The sequence below is a fragment of the Plecotus auritus genome (genome assembly GCF_963455305.1).
Source record: "Plecotus auritus genome assembly, chromosome: 9".
NCBI classification, from domain to species: Eukaryota; Metazoa; Chordata; class Mammalia; order Chiroptera; family Vespertilionidae; genus Plecotus; species Plecotus auritus.
Window position 1 is genome coordinate 46,903,478 of NC_137783.1, and position 18,712 is coordinate 46,922,189.

General features: G+C 39.9%; 1 protein-coding gene across 5 annotated transcripts in view; it reads right to left on the bottom strand.

Annotated features, from left to right (window-relative positions):
* ECD (ecdysoneless cell cycle regulator) overlaps positions 1-18,712 on the bottom strand; it is a 37,327-nt gene that overhangs the window by 5,654 nt on the left and 12,961 nt on the right. For 3 of the 5 annotated variants that reach the window (XM_080642107.1, XM_080642105.1, XM_080642106.1), the window contains exons 8-14: positions 16,804-16,932; positions 15,188-15,273; positions 7,817-7,923; positions 7,501-7,684; positions 4,181-4,248; positions 1,908-2,122; positions 382-596 (exon numbers count right to left, since the gene is read on the bottom strand). In XM_080642107.1, the coding sequence (XP_080498233.1) occupies positions 382-596; positions 1,908-2,122; positions 4,181-4,248; positions 7,501-7,684; positions 7,817-7,923; positions 15,188-15,273; positions 16,804-16,932 (1,004 nt within the window). Of the gene's footprint in view, positions 1-306; positions 597-1,907; positions 2,123-4,180; positions 4,249-7,500; positions 7,685-7,816; positions 7,924-15,187; positions 15,274-16,803; positions 16,933-18,712 lie in introns of those variants that run through there. The other 2 variants (XM_080642109.1, XM_080642108.1) reach the window with 1 other exon arrangement.

Consider the following 18,712-nt stretch of genomic DNA (forward strand, 5'->3'; position numbering starts at 1 on the left):
AACTTGTAATAAAGAAATATTTTTTAAAAATATACATTTTTTTTTTTTTATTATTTTATAGAGAGGAAGGGAGAGGGATAGGGAATCAGAAAGTTCGATGAGAGAGAAACATCGATCAGCTGCCTCTTGCATGCCCCCTAATGGGGATGTGCCCGCAACCAAGGTACATGCCCTTGACCAGAATCAAACCAGGGACCCTTTAGTTCGGGGGCTGACACTCTATCCAATAAGCCAAAGTCATTTGGTTTCAATGACTTTTCTGCAGAAATATTTTTTACTAAATGAGTACTCTAAACCAGAAAGGAGCACACTTAGGTTCAATATTTATTTAAAAAGAGAAATGACAGGCTAGATGTGCTGGTTAATCTTTCGCTGGCTTACTTGTGGGTCTGGCTGGGATCAGTGTTGTCGGGCAGCTGCACTCCCATGCTTTGTAAGAGGTTGGAAGCAGGTCCGGCCAGTCCAGCTTGGGAACTATACGATTCCAATATATTTGAAACCAGGTTTAGGTCTACATCCACTGGTGTCATAACAGATTCTCCTGCACCAGAATTTTCCTCATCTGAATTGCTATTGGTAGTCTGGGCTACAGATTCCTTATTCATGGAGAGAAAGAAAATCATGGGATAGTATGTCAATAGGTTGTGGAAGTTACAATGCAAAGCTAACCAACGATGTAAAATTGAATTCCAAATTATTCTTAATAGAAAGTAAAAACGAAGTCTAATAAACTATGTAATTTAACACATATATTAAAATTTCGTTCCAAAGATTATATAATACACTTCCTTCTAGTAAAAGTTTCTACAAATTGAATGACTTTCTTCCCTATTTTGAAATAGCCTAAGGGAGATAACCAGGGTAAAGACGTACATTTATACGGTGCCTAACAGTTTTTAAAAAATAAACATAAAAACATTTTTAAAAAGAATCTAAATTTTTTTCTAAGTAAAAGAAACTAAATTTTCCTTTATTTTTCCCAATGAAAAAGCAAAGTAAAAACCTGACGCTTTTTGGAGTTGAACCACAAAGACTCTGAATTGTTACTCGAGCCTCTGATTTCACAGGTTGGGGAAAGGATTTAAAAGATGCAACTTGACCTACTCAAAGTGGTCCATGTGCATCGCTTCAGCGCTTGTTAGAAATGTAAAATTTGGGGCTACACCTCAGACAAACAGAATCTATATTTTAATATGGTTAGGTGGCTCATATTCACACTACCACTTAAGAAACACTGCTTTAGATAAATCTAATGTATGGTTTCTATTAGGTTTTGGCAATATTAAAAGTAGCTATAATTTTAAATGTGGTTTAGATGATCAAAGCAAAGGAATAACATTAATTAAGGTCCATTATGGGTTTTACTGTTGTCTCCTTTGGTTCTATGACATGAGGATTATTTGTTAATGGATAGTCACAGTGGATGGCAGAGATGGATTTCAAACACTCATCCGTGAGACGCCTCTTTGTCTAGTGTTAGTGCTGGTATAATCAGTAGAATCAAAACACGAATGGAAGATGAATTCTACATTTGGCTCTAAATTAGGGAAACTTACAAGTCAAATACTATTAAGACTTGAAAAATATTTGGATATTTCAAGACATTTCTCCTTTTAAAAAAAATCAATGTAAGCTCTTAGTCGTAGTATCACATACTAATTTCAACACATCACATGACATCATTTCAAATCCTGATAGATAACAGAGTAATATAATTAAGCTTATTTTAGGAAAACAAAGTTAATAATCCATCATCCAACCAGAGTTAGGAAAAATTAGTATTCTTATTTATTTCAAATAAAAAAATCAAATTTATCACAAACGAGAAAAAACCACAAGATAAAATATGTTTTTAGCTATCCTTTGTAATAGACTCAGAAAGGGAAAGAAGTTAAACACACACATACCATTTGCCTCTGGGTGGCGAAACTTTTGCCAATGCTGGTATGTGCCAGTTCCCGGTCCATCTGGGCCATGTATGACTTGAGATCATCAAGTGTTCCTTTTACAGATGCTTCTTCCCCGGGCTCCTGTGTTTCAAAATCCAAGTCATCATCACTTTCTAAACATTCAAAGTCTTCCTCATCCTGGTCATCAGAGTCCGATTCAGGAGGCTTTGGTCCTACACCCCAAAATAGAAAATGCCACTTGGTAAAAAATTTTTTGAGTGATTACACCTTTCAAAAGACTTAGAATATTATTTACAGAAAAGAACCAATATACACAGGCAAACTCCTTCACAAAAATCACTTCCAGAAAATGGTACTGCTGGCAGGTATTTGCAGAAAAGTACACAAGCTGAACTGAAAGATTCAACTCTTTTTTTAAGTGAATTAGTTCACTATAAAATTTAAAAGCTATGATATGCATGAATAGATTTTTTAAAAATATATTTTTATTAATTTCAGAGAGGAGAGAGAAAGAAACATCAATAAGAGAGAATCATTGATCAGCTGCCTCTTGTATGCCCTCTACTGGGGATCGAGCCCGCAACCCAGGCATATGCCCTGACCAGGAATTGAACTGTGACCTCTTGGTTCACAGGTCAATGCTTACTCAACCAATGAACTACACCAACTGGGCTGCATAAATACATTTTGATGTGAACATTCAAGCCATATAGAATTACTGTCTCAGCAGGCTAGGGACATGCAGATGGGATGCTCAGAATTACTGCCTCACATTTCACTCTCTTCCTTGAGTTAGGCATCTTCTAACAGTTTGGTGGATATCCAGACCTTTATCCATGCAGCTCTGTCCTTATTAATAAATATTTCATAATAGGATATACAGTTGACGCTTGAACAATGCATAAAACTTTCGACTTCCCAAAAACATTACTAATAGCCTACTATTGACCAGAAGCCTTGCTGATAACATACACAGTTGATTAACATATATTTTGTATGTTGTATGTATTATATACTGTATTCTTATAATAAAGTAAGCTAGAGAAAAGAGTGTTAAGAAAATCATAAGGCAGAGAAAATACATTTACAGTATTTACGTGTAAGTAGACCCATGTGGCTTAGTCCCATGTTGTTCAAGGGTCAACTGTACTATAATTTATTTAACCATTTCCCTCTTTTTTTTTTTTTTTTTTTTAATATATTTTATTGATATTTTACAGAGAGAGGAAGGGAGAGGGATAGAGAGCTAGAAACATCGATGAGAGAGAAACATCGATCAGCTGCCTCCTGCACACCTCCCACTGGGGATGTGCCCGCAACCAAGGTACATGCCCTTGACCGGAATCGAACCTGGGACCCTTCAGTCCGCAGGCCGACGCTCTATCCACTGAGCCAAACCGGTTTCGGCAAACCATTTCCCTCTTGATAGACATTTAGGATATTCCAATTTTTCTGCTACTACAATGCTGCAATCGTCATCTTAGCACATACATCTTTTTCATAGAGTAAATTCCTGGAATCGAAATTGCTAAGTCAAAGGTTATAAACATTCTAGAGTACCAAACTGCCCTAAGAAAAGATGACTGACACTTCGCCCCCCCACTTTTGAACAGTTCTCATTTCTCTAACCACTGAGAAAACTGGTTATCATTATTTTTAAAAATTTTTGCCAATATGATGGGCAAAAAAAGTAATCTCTTATTTTTACTGTGTATTTACTTGCATACTAGAAACAGTTAACTATTTTCAAATATTTATTAACTATATTTCTTCTTCAGGGCTATGCCCTTTTATATCCATTGCTGATTTCTCTTATTGGGCTCTTGGTCTATTATTAGTGTGTAAGTGTAGTAATTATAAGAGAAAAAAATAATGTAATATGGAAGCCAAGGTAAACTCTAACACACAGCATTCACTCATTCAACAAATCCTATATAATAAAGAGCTAATATGCTAATTAGACCAGATGGCGGAATGACCTTCCTGAACGACCAGTGGGTGGGGCTGCGAGGCAGCTGGGTGATGGGCCAAGCCCCTTGCATGAATATCGTGCATCGGGTCTCTAGTAATTTAAAAAGCAACTACTATGTTAAGCACTGAGCTAAACATCCTCTGCAGAATCATTCAAGATGGCAGGAATTCATTGCTGAAAGCAACTCAAAATTATGAAGAGAAAGCATTGTTTTGTCTTCTGAGAGATCTAATGCTCCAATGCCCACCCATACTACTTACAGTTTCAAAATGAAAACAAACATTACACTGTAACTTACCTAAAATCTTATCAAAGTAATTGAGAAAAGAATCTGCATCAAAAGTGATTGGAGTTTCAGAAGGGTCCCTGCAAAATTAAAGGAAGAAAACAATTTATCTAGAACAGCCTTGGGCAAACTACAGCCCGCGGGCCGGATCCGGCTGTTCTATCCGGTTCTCTTGCTCTCCCCTCTGCTCCTTTACTTTGAATTTATATTAGTTCACACAAACACTCCATCCATGCTTTTGTTCCGGCCCTCTGGTCCAGTTTAAGAACCCATTGTGGCCCTCGAGTCAAAAAGTTTGCCCACCCCTGATCTAGAACATAACTCTTTGAAACTTTTTCTCAAGTCCCATTCTTAGGAACACTACTAGAGATATAACCTCAAAAGAGGTGCAACAAGGAAAACTGGTAGTTTAAATTTTATTTATTTAAAAAATATATAAATATATTTTTAATGATTTCAGAGAAGAAGGGAGAGGGGGAGAGAGAGAGAGAAACATCAAGGATGATAGAGAATCAGGAGAGAGAGAAAATAGAAATATCAATGATGAGAGAGAATCACTGATTGGCTACCTCCTACAGGTCCGGGACTGGGCCTGCAACCCAGGCATGTGCCCCCAACCGGAATCAAACCCGGGACCCTTCAGTCTGTAGGCTGACACTAGCCACTGAGCCGAACTAGCCAGGGCTAAAATATATTTTTTAATATATATATATATTTTTTATTGATTTCAGAGAGGAAGGGAGAGGGAGAGAGAGATACAAAAATCAATGATGAGTGCCCTGGCCGGTTTGGCTTAGTGGATAAGAGCGTTGGCCTGAGGACTGAGGGGTCCCGGGTTCGATTCCGGTCAAGGGCACATGCCGGGGTTGCGGGCTCGATCCCCAGTGGGGGGCGTGCGTGCAGGAGGCAGCCAATCAATGATTCTCTCTCATCATTGATGTTTCGATTTCTATCTCTCTCTACCTCTCCCTTCCTCTCTGAAATTAATAAAAAATATTAAAAAAAAAAATCAATGATGAGAGAAAAGTCATTGATCGGCTGCCTCCTGCATACCCCCTACTGGGGATTGAGCCCACAACCTGGGCATGTGCCCTGACCAGGAATCAAACTAGTAATCTTCTGGTGCCTGGGCTGATGCTCAACCAACTGAGCTACACCAGCTGAGCAGTAGTTTGAATTTTAAAAATCCTTATACTTACTGGTCTTGCAGGGCAACAGAAATGGGAAATACTGATAAAAACAAAGTAAAAATTGCACTTTGTTTATGCACATTTAACTTAAGTTCATTTAAGGATCTACCCACCCTTTTCAAACTTCTACAAGATATAGCTAACATAAGCCAAAAAAAGTTCTCTTTAAGAACCAAATCTTTAAAAATTATTAAGAACAAACTTTCCTTTACCCCTGCTGTTTTGAAGAATCCTAAATAATAAAAGAGTAATATGCAAATTAACCATCACTCTGCTACACCCACCAGCCACGCCCACCAGCCAATCAGGAGCAACTATGCAAATAAACCCAAGCAAGATGGCTACGGCCACAGACAGCAGGAGGGAGGCTTGGGTTTCCCCGGCAATGGAGGAAGCCAAGCTTTCCGCCTGCCCTTGCTGGCCTAGGCCTCCACTCAAGGCTACAAAGTTTCAATGATAGAAGATACATAAACCCAAACAGAAATGGAGGCAGCTACGGAGCTGGAAAGAGCAGGAGGCTAGGGTTGCCCCCGGTGATGGAGGAAGCCAAGCTTTCCACACACCCTGGCCGGCCCAGGCCTCCGCTTAAGGCTACAAAGTTTCAATGATAGAAGATACATAAATCCCCCCAAAAAATGGCTGCCGCCATGGAGCAAGCAGAAGGCTTGGCTCCGCTCCAGGCTACAAAGTTTCCATTGTAGAAGATAAATAAACCCCAGATCCCAGGTCCTCCGCTTGGGTCACCAGAGGGCATGGCCAGCCTGAAAACCACCACAGGCCCCTCACCCAGGCCGCCCCACGCCCCAAGGGAACCCCCACCCTGATCCGTACACCCTTCAGGGCAAACCAGCTGGCCCCCACCTGTGCACCAGGCCTCTATCCTATCTAATAAAAGAGTAATATGCAGATTGACCATCACTCCAACACACAAGATGGCTGCCCCCATGTGGTCAAAGATCCTGCCCCCATGTGGACACAAGATGGCCACCACAAGATGGCCAGCAGGGGAGGGCAGTTGGGAGGGACCAGGCCTGCAAGAGAGGGCAGTTGTGGGCGATAAGGCCAGCAGGGGAGGGCAGATAGGAGGGACCAGGCCTGCAAGAGAGGGCAGTTGGGGGCAATCAAGCCTGCAGGGGAGGGCAGTTAGGGGTGACCCAGCTGGCAGAGGAGGGAAGTTGGGGGTGACTGGGTCTGCAGGGAAGGGCAGTTGGGGGGAACTCAGGCCTGCAGGGGAGAGCAATTGGGGGGTACCAGGCCTGCAGGGGAGGGCAGTTAGGGGTGACCAGACCTGCAGGGGAGAGCAGTTGGGGGGGACCAGGCCTGCAGGGGAGGGCAGTTAGGGGTGACCAGGCCTGCAGGGGAGGGCAGTTAGGGGCAAACAGGCTGGCAGGGGAGCAGTTAGGCATCAATCAGGCTGGCAAGGGAGTGGTTAGGGGGTGATCAGGCTGGCAGGCAGAAGCAGTTAGGGGCAATCAGGAAGGCAGGCAGGTAAGCAGTTGGGAGCCAGCAGTCCTGGATTGTGATAGGGATGTCCGACCCAGATTGGAGAGGTTGCAGGCTGGGCTGACGGACAACCTCCCCCCACTCCCGTGCACGAATTTTGTGCACTGGGCCTTTAGTATTGAACATAAATTGTAATCATCTCATGCTCCACAGCATCAACACTGATAAAGATATTTTTGCTGTGCACGTAACAATTCCATCTACCTTTTTTTTCCCTATTACTTGCCAAATATAACTTCCCAATTCTTCTATTATTTCTTCCCACTCTTTTGAGTTTGAAGCTTCCAATATGCTTGCAGGTGGGAGATGAGAAGTCTGAGCTTGCTGAGAGTTGGATGTGAAGAGCCCATAGGTTCTGAGAAAAAGTCGAAGGGTAAAGTGCACAGTGGCCTGAACAGCTCTGAGATGGTGGCCTTTAGACCTGTTGAGTGGTCTCTCTAGCTTACTTCAAGGATTGCAAAGGATAAGATTACTAGAAATCTGACTCCAGATAAGTAAGTTATGCTACTAGATACCAAAACAGGGAAACAAAGCATTACAAATCATTTACTTTAAAAAAGAAAGTATGCACTTGGCAGTGAGGGATGACTTCAACATCTTGGTTATGACTATTTAGGTATATACTTTAACACAAATTACCGAGGCAGCTCTGCTCCTTTGTGCGTGGAGACTTTGGATATGAAAGCTTTCATGCTCTTTGAGACTTGAGTTAAGTCATAGTGCTCCTTCTCCTTAGAAATGGGCTCTTCTGGCTCTTTTTTGCCAGCAGTTTCTTGCAGTAGCTGGTCCAACTGATCTGGTGAGAGATCTAACCACTGGTCATCTGAAAGGAGAAAGCATGATACTGCCATACCACATTCGCATGAAAGGTTCTCTTGGGGAAGGACCCTATGAGACTTAGTGGAATGTTTTAATTTTTTCTAACCCATCTGCTCTCTCCTGGCCCATCACTTACCATCTTCTGGGGGAAGATTAGCTTCTTCTTTCTTAAGCTCTACGATATCAAATGGTAATGTCTGTAATAAGGTTAAGATTTCTTCACCTGGGCTCATAGCAAGAGAGCTATAAAAAAAAAAAAAACCACAACAATAAGTATCCTATATAATAAAAGCCTAATATGCTAAGTGTCTGGTTGACTGGTTGGCTGTTCAATCAATCAAAGTGTAATATGCTAATTATATGCTAAGGTCACTCAACCACTCGCTATGATGTGCACTGACCACCAGGGGGCAGACAGTTAAGCAGTCAACCAGTGGCTATGACATGCACTGACCACCAGGGGGCAGCTGCTGGGACCAGTAGGTTAGCTTGCTGCTGGGGTCCAGCCGATTGGGACTGAGCAAGATGGGCCGGACATGCCCTGGAGCCCTCCTGCGGCCCCTCCCCAGCTGACCAACCTCCTGCGTCTCTCCTCAGCCCCGGTCGTGCAGCGGTGGGGTCCCTCGGCCTGGCCTGCACCCTCTCGTAATCCAGGACCCCTCAGGGGATGTCGGAGAGCTGGTGTTGGCCTGATCCCGCAGGCCAGGCCGAGGGACCCCACTGGTGCACAAATTCGTGCACCCGCTCAGAATAATAATCACAAAAACATAGCATTTTAAAGTTGAAAGGAATTACCTAGTCTAATTTGCTTTTAAAATACAGACCCCACCCTAGCCAGTTTTGCTCAGTGGATAGAGCATCGGCCTGCAGACCAAAGGATTCCAGGTTCGATTCCAATCAAGGGCATGTACGTTGGTTGCAGGCTCCTCTCTGTCCCGGGCCCTGGTCAGGGCACATGCAGGAGGCAACCAAAAGATGTGTTTCTCTCACACATTGATGTTTCTCTCTGTCTTTCTCTCTCTCTTCCACTCTCTCTAAAAATCAATGGAAAAATATCTTCCAGTGAGGATTAACAAAAAAGATACAGACCTCCTTTTCTCAAATAAAATTTACCAAGAACTCTAAAATATAAAAAAGCTCAAAGAAAAACTGCTTTATATAGCAAAGAAAACCATCAACAAAATGAAAAGACAACCTGCTAAATGGGAGAAAATACTTGTAAAACATGTATCTGATAAGGGGTTAACATCCAAGATATATACAGAATTCATACACCTCAAAAGCGAAAAAACCAAGTAATCTAATTTTAAAAAGGGGGGGGGGGGGATGGGAGACATCTGTAACACTTGCAACAATAAAGATAAATTTAAAGAAATAAAAATAGCCCTAACCAGTTTGGCTCAGTGGATAGAGCGTCGACCTGTGGACTGAAAGGTCCCACAGGTCCAGTGAGTTCGATTCTGGTCAAGGGCATGTACCTTGGTTGCAGGCACATCCCCAGTGGGAGGTGTGCAGGAGGCAGCTCATCGATGTTTCTCTCTCATCGATGTTCTGGCTCTCTATCCCTCTCCTTTCCTCTCTGTAAAAAAATCAATAAAATATATTTTTTAAAAAATAAAATATAAAATGGGCAAAGGTAAAAAGAAAGAAATAAAATTGTCGCTATTTGCAGAGAAACCTAAATATTCCACCAAAAAACTACTAGAACTGATCAATGAATTCAGTAAAGTAGCAGGATACTAAATTAATATCTAGAAATCAGTTGCATTTTTATTCACCAATAATGAAGTATCAGAAAGAGAAACTAAAAGAACAATCCCATTTACAATTGCATCAAAAAAAGAAAAAATACCTAGGTATAATTTAACCAAAAATGTAAAAGACCTGTACTTGGAAAATTATAAGACACTGAAAAAGAAACTGAAGAAGATACAAATATGTGGAAGCATATATAAAATGTTCATACTACCCAAAGCAATCTATAGATTCAACACAATTCCTAGCAAGTGTATTTCACAGAACTAGAATATCCCAAAAATTTATATAGAACCATAAAAGAACCCGAATAGCCACAGCAGTCTTGAGAAAGAAGAACAAAATCAGGGGAATCATGCTACCTGATATCAAACTATACTATAAGGCCATAGTAATCAAAACAGTATGGGTGAAAAAGGTGAAAGGTTTAAACAACAAAAAGACCTCACATACACACACAAAAAAACATGCAACAACAAAACTCATAGACATAGACAACAATATGGCGATTACCAGAGGAAAAGGGTGGTGGGGGAGGCAGAAGAGGGTAAAAGGGGGATAAATGGTAATGGAAGGAGACTTGACTTGGGGCTTGAACACACAATACAATATACAGATGATGTATCACAGAATTGTACCCCTGAAAACTATTTTTATTAACCAATGTCACCCAGATAAATTCAATTTAAAAATTTTATAAATGGGCAGAGGAGCTGAGTAGATATTTTTCCAAAGAAGATATACTAGTACAAATGGCTAACAGGTACATGAAAAGGTGCTTAACATCACTAATCATCAGGAAAATGGAAATTAAAACCACAATAAGATATTAACACGTAACATTTAGAATGGCTATTATCAAAAACACAAGATGTGCCCTAGCCGGTTTGGCTCAGCGGATAGAGCGTCGGCCTGCGAACTGAAGGGTCCCAGGTTCAATTCTGGTCAAGGGCATATGCCCGGGTTGTGGGCTCGATCCCCAGTGGGGGACTAGCAGGGGGCAGCCGATCCATGATTCTCTCTCATCATGGATGTTTCTATCTCTCTCTCCCTCTTCCTTCCTCTCTGAAATCAATAAAAATATATTAAAAAGAAAAAAAAGACAAGACGTAACAAGTGTTGGCGAGAATGTGGAGAAGAGGGAACCCTTGTGCACATTTGGTGGGAATGTAAATTGGTATAGCCACTACAGAATACAGTACGGAGGTTCCTCAAAAATTAAAAACAGAGCTCCCATATGAACCTGCTGATCTAGTATAACAACTTTTTCAATTTGTATTTATATTGTATATGAGGAAAAGAAAACCCAGCGGGAAGTATGAACAAAAAGTAATCTAACATGTATTATATGCTAGACTAGTACTTAAAAAATACATTTTCTTATTCGGTCCTCTAATTACTATCCTATTTTAAAGATGAGAAAAATCAGAGTCCAGTGAGTTCTATAACTTTTGGGAGGTCATTTCAGCGGTCACCAACTGGTGGTCCACAGACCACTGGTGGTCCGTGAGGTCTGAAAGGTTGGCGACCGCTGAAAGTGGCTTGAAATCAAGCTTTCTGACACTATTTTGTGCTCCTCCTACTATAAACTGATGAGGAAATATGCACTGAGATTGTTTACATGAGAGAGCTATTTTATGACGGTGATGTGACTTGTTATATAAATTGATAGAACCCTGTCTGAACTATTCAGAAAGGAACAAATCAAGTTATATAATGAGCTTGCCTTCATTTGATAAATATTTGCATGCCTTGCTAAATCACATTGGTGATAAAAATATTGCTCCTACTCCATATTAGGTGAATATGACTAGGGAAGGAAAAAATATACAAATAATCATAATAAATGATAAAATATAAAATCATACAGGAATACCACATGCTAGGGAAAGTCATTCACTGGGATGAAAGCAGAGAAGCTAAAAAAATAAATAAGTAAGAGAATGGAAGTAATTGAGTTAGGCCTTGAAGAATGGGGAGGATTTTGACAGGTAAGACAGGTTAGAGAAGCTTTAGGCAAGAGAAAAAATGAGCATTTGTATAGAGGCAGAGAAGTGAGGAATATGTTCGGAGAGCAAGTGGCATTTGGTTTGGCTTATGTGTGGAAGACGAGGCTGAACAGATGGATGGGCTGGGATGAGAGCACAGAGAGCCTAAAAAGGCTAAGAAATTTGGGCGCGCCCTAACCGTTTTGGCTCAGTGGATAGAGCGTCGGCCTGCGGACTGAAGGGTCCCGGGTTTGATTCTGGTCAAGGGCATGTACCTTGGTTGCGGGCACATCCCAGTAGGGAGTGTGCAGGAGGCAGCTGAATCGATGTTTCTCTCTCATCGATGTTTCTAACTCTCTATCCCTCTCCCTCTCCCTTCCTCTCTGTAAAAAATCAATAAAATATATTTGGAGAAAAAAAAAAGAAGTTTGGGTGCAATAAAATAAGCAGCGGGTGATCAATGATGGCTTCTGTGCTATTTTTACTTTCAGTTTAAGAGAGCTGAACAATACAAACTAGTACAAAAGATAACATAACAAATGTCCATATTCCTATGACCCAGAATTATAATATTGTTATATTTTCTTCTAAATACATGATTACATTTATACATTTAACATTAAAAAAATCAAACTAGTAACATGTATATGTACTTTTTAAAAAAAATAAGTCTTTATTAATTTTTAGAGAGAGAGGAAGGGAGAGGGGAAAAGAGAAACATACATCGGCTGCCTCCTGTGCACACCTCAACTGGGGATCAAACCTGCAATATGGGTATGTGCCCTGACTGGGACTTGAACTTGCAAACTTTCAGTGCACAGAGCCATGCTTTTATCTATTAAAACATATACACTGAGTGGCCAGATTATTATGATCTCTGAACGCATAATAATCTGGCCACTCAGTGTATATCCTATATAATCCTATATAATAAAAGGCTAATATGCAAATTGTCCCCTTGACCAGGAGTTCAACCAGCAGGCAGGCCGGCCAATCGCCCATGTCCTCTCCCCCTGGCCAGGCTGGCCGGACCCCACCCATGCATGAATTCATGCACCGGGCCTCTAATATATATATACACTGAGTGGCCAGATCATTATGCGTTCAGAGATCATAATAATCTGGCCACTCAGTGTATAAAGCTAATGTTTCCTGTGATGACTAGCACCACCAGTTCCAATCCACTCTCTGCTCTAACAAGTATCATTCTGGGCCCCTGTGTGTGTTTGTGGGGGTATTTCTCTTGTTGTATTTGCTGTTTGTTCTCTTTACCTGGAACATTATTCCCACGAATACCTATATGCCTCATTCCCTCACTTCGTTCAGGTCTCTTCTCATTGGAAGGGCCTCCTTAATCAATCTAGCTAAAATAGCAGCCCATTTCTCTCTCCCATAGACAGCTTTTTCTTCAAAGCACTTTTCACCATCTAATGTCATGTAGTGGTTTACCATCTTTCTACCACACTAGTATGTAAGTTCTATAAGCGCAGGCAGAGTTTGGGTTTACTTGGATCCCCAGTGTCCAGAACAGGGTCTAGCACATAGGAGATACCCAAATTTATTTGTTGAGTAAATGAATATATATGTGGTTTTCAACAGGGGACAATTTTGTCCCCCAGGGGACATTTGACAATGTGTGGTAACACTTTTGGTTGCCACAACTTGGGGTGGAGAAAATCTTATTGGCATTTACTGGGTAGAGGCCATGGATGCTGCTAAGCATCCTATTATGCACAGGGGAGTCACCCACAACAAAGAATTATCAGGTCCAAAATGTAAATAGTGCTGAGATTGTGAGATTCTGAAGTAGATTTATGTATATTTAGCTAATCTCTAAATAAAGACATTGTAATTCATGTATCTACTATTGATAGACACTTAGATTGTGTGTAATTTTTCACTATCACAATCTCAAATACTTTTTAGGAGAGGAGATTTATTTCAAACAGATTCTCCTGGCTCTAATAGTTGAATTGAAAGAGAAAGTAACTAGAGGTTGAGAAACACATAGATATTGTCATAGCTCAAGGAATAAGTAATTAGTGTAGCTGGGCAGTAAAGGAACGCAAGACACAAGATATTTAACAGGATCTGGGGTCTCAGATTCAAGAACAGCCCAGAGATCTGGGTGATAGGAGAATGGGGGTCCAATTAAAAGACAGTGGGGCCCGACCAGTGTTGCTCAGTGGTTGAGCGTCAACCCATGAATGGGAGGTAATGATTCAATTCCCGGTCAGGGCACATGCTTGGGTTGCCAGCTCAATCCCCAGTAGGTGGCATGCAGGAGGCAGCCGACTGATGATTCTCTCTTATCATTGATGTTTCTATCTCTCTCTCCCTCCTTTTCTGTCTCTGAAATCAATAAAAAATATTAAAAAAAAACAGTGGGAGGTAGTCTATGATATTAATTCAGCTATTGAAAAAATTGGAAATTCAAGAATAGGTCTGGAGGGAGATGTGAGGTTGGTTTTAAACTGTTTAGAAACTATCCTGGTTGAGGGAATGAAGGTCTCTCCTGCAACATAATTGAAATTTTAGACATTTAAGCTACATGCAATTTTTTGCCAATAGTAAAAATGTTGAATTTTGATTTAGAGGCTGACTGACTACCTGCTTCATCCTCTGTTTTATTTTTTAAGAATATATGTTCAGCCCTAGCTGGTTTGGCTCAATGGATAGAGCGTTGGACTGCAGACTGAAGGGTCCCAGGTTCGATTCCAGTCAAGGGCACATGCCTGGGTTGCAGGCTCGATCCCCAGTAGGGGGCATGCAGGAGGCAGCCAATCAATGATTCTCTCATCATTGGTGTTTCTATCTCTCTCTTCTCCTTCCTCTCTCTGAAATCAATAAAAATATATTTAATAAAAAAAGAATGTCTGTTCAACCCTAACCGGTTTGGCTCAGTGGATAGTGTGTCGGCCTGCAGACTGAAGGGTCCCGGGTTTGATTCCAGTCAAGGGCATGTACCTTGGTTGCGGGCACATCCCCAGTGGGGTGTGCAGGAGGCAGCTGATCGATGTTTCTAACTCTCTATCCCTCTCCCTTCCTCTCTGTAAAAAAATCAATAAAATATATTTTAAAAGAATATATGTTCATTATTTTTTTACAGAGAGGAAGGGAGAGGACAGAGAGTCAGAAATATCAATGAGAAACACCCATCAGCTGCCTCCTGCATGCCCCCTACTGGGGATAGAGCCCGCAACTAAGGTACATGCCCTTGATCAGAATCGAACCTGGGACCCTTCAGTACGTGGGCTGATGCTCTATCCACTGAGCCAAACCAGTCAGGGATTCATCCTGTGTTTTAGACCTTCCTAAAATAGCTAACCACAGCCCAGAACTCCCATAGGAATTAAGCACATGGCTGGGTACCACACTGAGTGTGAATCTTAGGTCTGTGTGACCTTTGGCAAATTATTTAATCTCTCTTGGCCCCAGCTTCTCAGCTGTAAATAGGAAACAATCATATTTATTTCATAGGGTTGTAAGGGGGAATTAAATGAGTTTAAAGTGGCCTATGCTTTGTAAGTACTGAATACATGTTAGCTATTATCCGATGATGATGGTAATAGCAACCAGTGCCAGGGATCAAATGCACAACACCTCCTCTCTCCCAGCCCCAACCCCTTCAGTAATCATGATCCTTGCCATTAACTATTTATATATGTAAACTCCAACTTCTGCAACTATCCTTAAGAGTAAGTAACTCGTTAACTTCTGGCAGTTACCTCTCTGCTGCCATGATTAAGTAGTGATAAACTCACCTTTCTGGCCGGTTTACTGAGAGTTGGAAGTAGTTCTTTGCCATTTCTAGTCTCTCCTGGTACTGTGAAGAACCTTCTATCAGTCCCTAAAAAATAATAACCTATCAGAACATTATTTACACAGTGTCATTAACCCACTGTACACCATAAGCATCTGTAGATGCAGGTGGCAGACCTTCCATATGCCACGTGCGTCTATTAAAAAAAAAAATGTTTTCCCTAAGTGGCAGCCCTGACTAACTTTAAAATCATTTTTCATGAGAATTTTCAGCTGAAAATATTCAAGCACACCCAAACTGTAATATATTTATTTTTATAATATTCATTGCAAATTGATTTTTTAAATTAAATTCAAGTGTGGGAATGGTTTCCATTTTGGATGGTTAAAATGACCTGCTTACTAGCAACTTTCAGGGAGGCAGAACATAATCTACTCCTCAGGAATCATGAGGCCTGAGTCCTAGTCCCTATCTTGTCGTTAATGTACCTGTATGGGCTCTGGTTTCTTTAAATTAGGGACTAGGTGAGATGTAATGGTTCCTAATCATTTTCACTGTTAAGGGTCTTTTTCCAATTTGGAAGGTTTTCTACCATTTTCTATTAATTAATTATTAAGAAATCATTGATTAACCAGTAATTTATAAGATAAAGTACAAACAGAACCAAAATAACAGTATAATCCCACCTTAACTATCATTTGTTTTTCACACACATGCTTATAGTGGCATTCATACTTAATATTTTACACTCATTAAAAATATACTATAGCCCGGCTGGTGTTGCTCAGTGGTTGAGTGTTGACCTATGAACCAGGAGGTCACGGTTTGATTCCTGGGTTGTGGGGTGTGCAAGAGGCAGCTGATCAATGATTCTCTCTCATCATTGATGTTTCTATCTCTCTCTCTCCCTCGTCCTTCCTCTCCGAAATCAATAAAAAATTTAAAAATATAGATATATACTATAAGTACTTTTCCATATTGGTACACAATCTTTATAATCATATTTGTATGGACTTTTCTATTGTTTGATGTTTCCTTAAAATAGACTGTTCAAAGTGAAGGCTCTGAGTTTTAATCTTTCTTTAGTTCTTGGGACACACTACTAAATTACTTTGTAGTTAAGATTCTATTAATTTACAATGTTACCAGCAATGTATAGGAGTATTAATTTCACTATACTCTCAACAACACTAAATACCACTCATATCCTTTTTACCTACATGAAAACAGTCTTTATTATTGTGCTCATATGCATATCTCTACTACTGTGAGAGTGAATATTTTAAAATAAATTTACTAGTTGGTTTTTTGTAATTTTTTAAATCCTTATCTTTGCTAATTTTGCTATTTGGTGTCTTCATGTTTGCTTTACAGATTTGTGACAATCGTTCATCTGATACAAATAATAATTTTTATCACTTTAGAGAAACGTTATTAATTTTTCTAATACTGGCAACGATTCATAGACACCCCCTCATTACCACTGAATTAGAATGGTTCCTTTAAATTCTAGCTCCTATAATTATGTTCCATATTAAACTTGGACCATAGGACTTTGAATCACTGGCTTGATTTTCCATAAATAGTACAATTTAAAAATGCATTGCAAAGTCCTACCTTAAAGTAATCATTCTTTTTCAGACTGTCAAGGAAGCCAGCCCAGAGTGGTGAGGTAGTTACAGGGGATTTCTTGGAGTCAGAAAAATGTGGGCTACATTTGGAGCATAGAATCTCAAATCCATGAGCCTAGATGGAACAGATAATATTTTTATTATTAGGTTACTTTCTTTCCCTTTAGACACGTCCAAGAATTAGGTGACTGGACACAAGAACATATGGACATTTATAACACTTTCTGAAATTTATGAAAAATCTGACTTTATTTCCAAGTTTCTCAATCTCCGTAGATTACTAAAAATTATAGAGGGAATGCAAATAATACAAAACAAGATTCTTGTTCTCTTCAAAGAGATTTCTTTTTTTGCTGATGATTAAACTAGAATTTAAACTTATTTCTTGTTTGCTTAAAAAAAGGCTTGCAGGCTTCTTGTCAAACAGAAATTATCAATGCATTGATCATGGTCTCAGACATAGTAAAGGGAGAAAAATAACTTCATTTTAAGAATCCTTTCATTAAAAAATATAAATGCACATGGCAAAATAATTCAAACAGGAAGCTTTCCTGGTCACTGCAGAGGAAGTGGCTGTTACCAATTACCAGAGGAAGCGGCTGTTGCAAATCACCTCAGAAGAATTCTATGCACTCAAGCGGATAGGGTGTATCTGTGTATGCACATCCTCCTGCTCCATCCCTTTTGTCACTCAAGGGCAACATACACACTGCTCTAAATCTGCTTTTTCATTTTGTCATATGCCTTGGAGATCATTTTCTATGAGCACACATAAGTTTATTCATCTCATTTCATAGATAGACCAAAATTTATCTGTTTCCCTTCTGACATTTAGGTAGTTCTCAATCTTTGCTACTACAAACAATGTTCTCATGAGTATACTCGATGTCTTTGTGCACATGTAAAGTATATGGAGGATAGATTTCTAGAAGTGAAGATGCTGAGAAGAAGGCTTTGTCCATTTTAAATGTTGAAGGATACTGACAAATTTTGTTCCAAGACACTGAATCAATTTATATACCCATCCATGTTTGATAGTATCTCTTGCTCTATATATTTTTACTAATTCAGTATGTATTATCAAACTCTTTGATAGTTGCCAAATGGTGAAAATACTACTTTGTAGGTTTAATTGGCATTTATTTTCTTATATAAGCAAGGGTCAACATATTTCATGTTTAGATTAAAAATCTGTGTATTTCCTATTCTCTGGACTATCTTTTTATGTCTCAGAACATTTTTTTATTAATTAATTTGTATTTTTTCATATTAACTTGTAGGAACACTATATAATTAGAGAAATCAGCTTTGTCATTTAAATTGAAAATACAATATTTTCTCCATGTTTACTTTCTTTTGACTTTATAATGGGTGTTGTTTTTTTCACACACAGAAATGTTTACTTTTTACATAATCAAATTTATCAATCTTTTCTAGCTTATGATTTCAAGTCATGCTTAGAAAGCCTTTCCTACACAGATTATCAAAATTTCAAATTTTATGGTTTCAATTTTTTCATTTAAATATTTGGACCAGAGAAACCAAGATGGTGGCATAGGTAAACACTAAACTGCTGCCTCGCACAACAATTTCCAAACTACAACTAAAAGACAAAACGGACATCATCCAGAACAACTGGAAGGCTGGCTGAGTGGAAATTCTACAACTAGAAGGAAAGAGAAAAGCACACTGAGACTCAGAGGAGCTGCAGGAGGCAGAGGTACTGAGCCATGTGTGCGGAGAGGACTGGCAACTGAGTGCGCGGCTGGCTTTCTCAAGCGGGAGGGAGACAAAAGCTCCTGACTGCGCTGAACTCCAGTTCCAGGCGAGAATCTGGGGACCCAGACTCATACGGAGTGAAACTGGACTGTCAAGAAAGATAAAAGCACACTGAG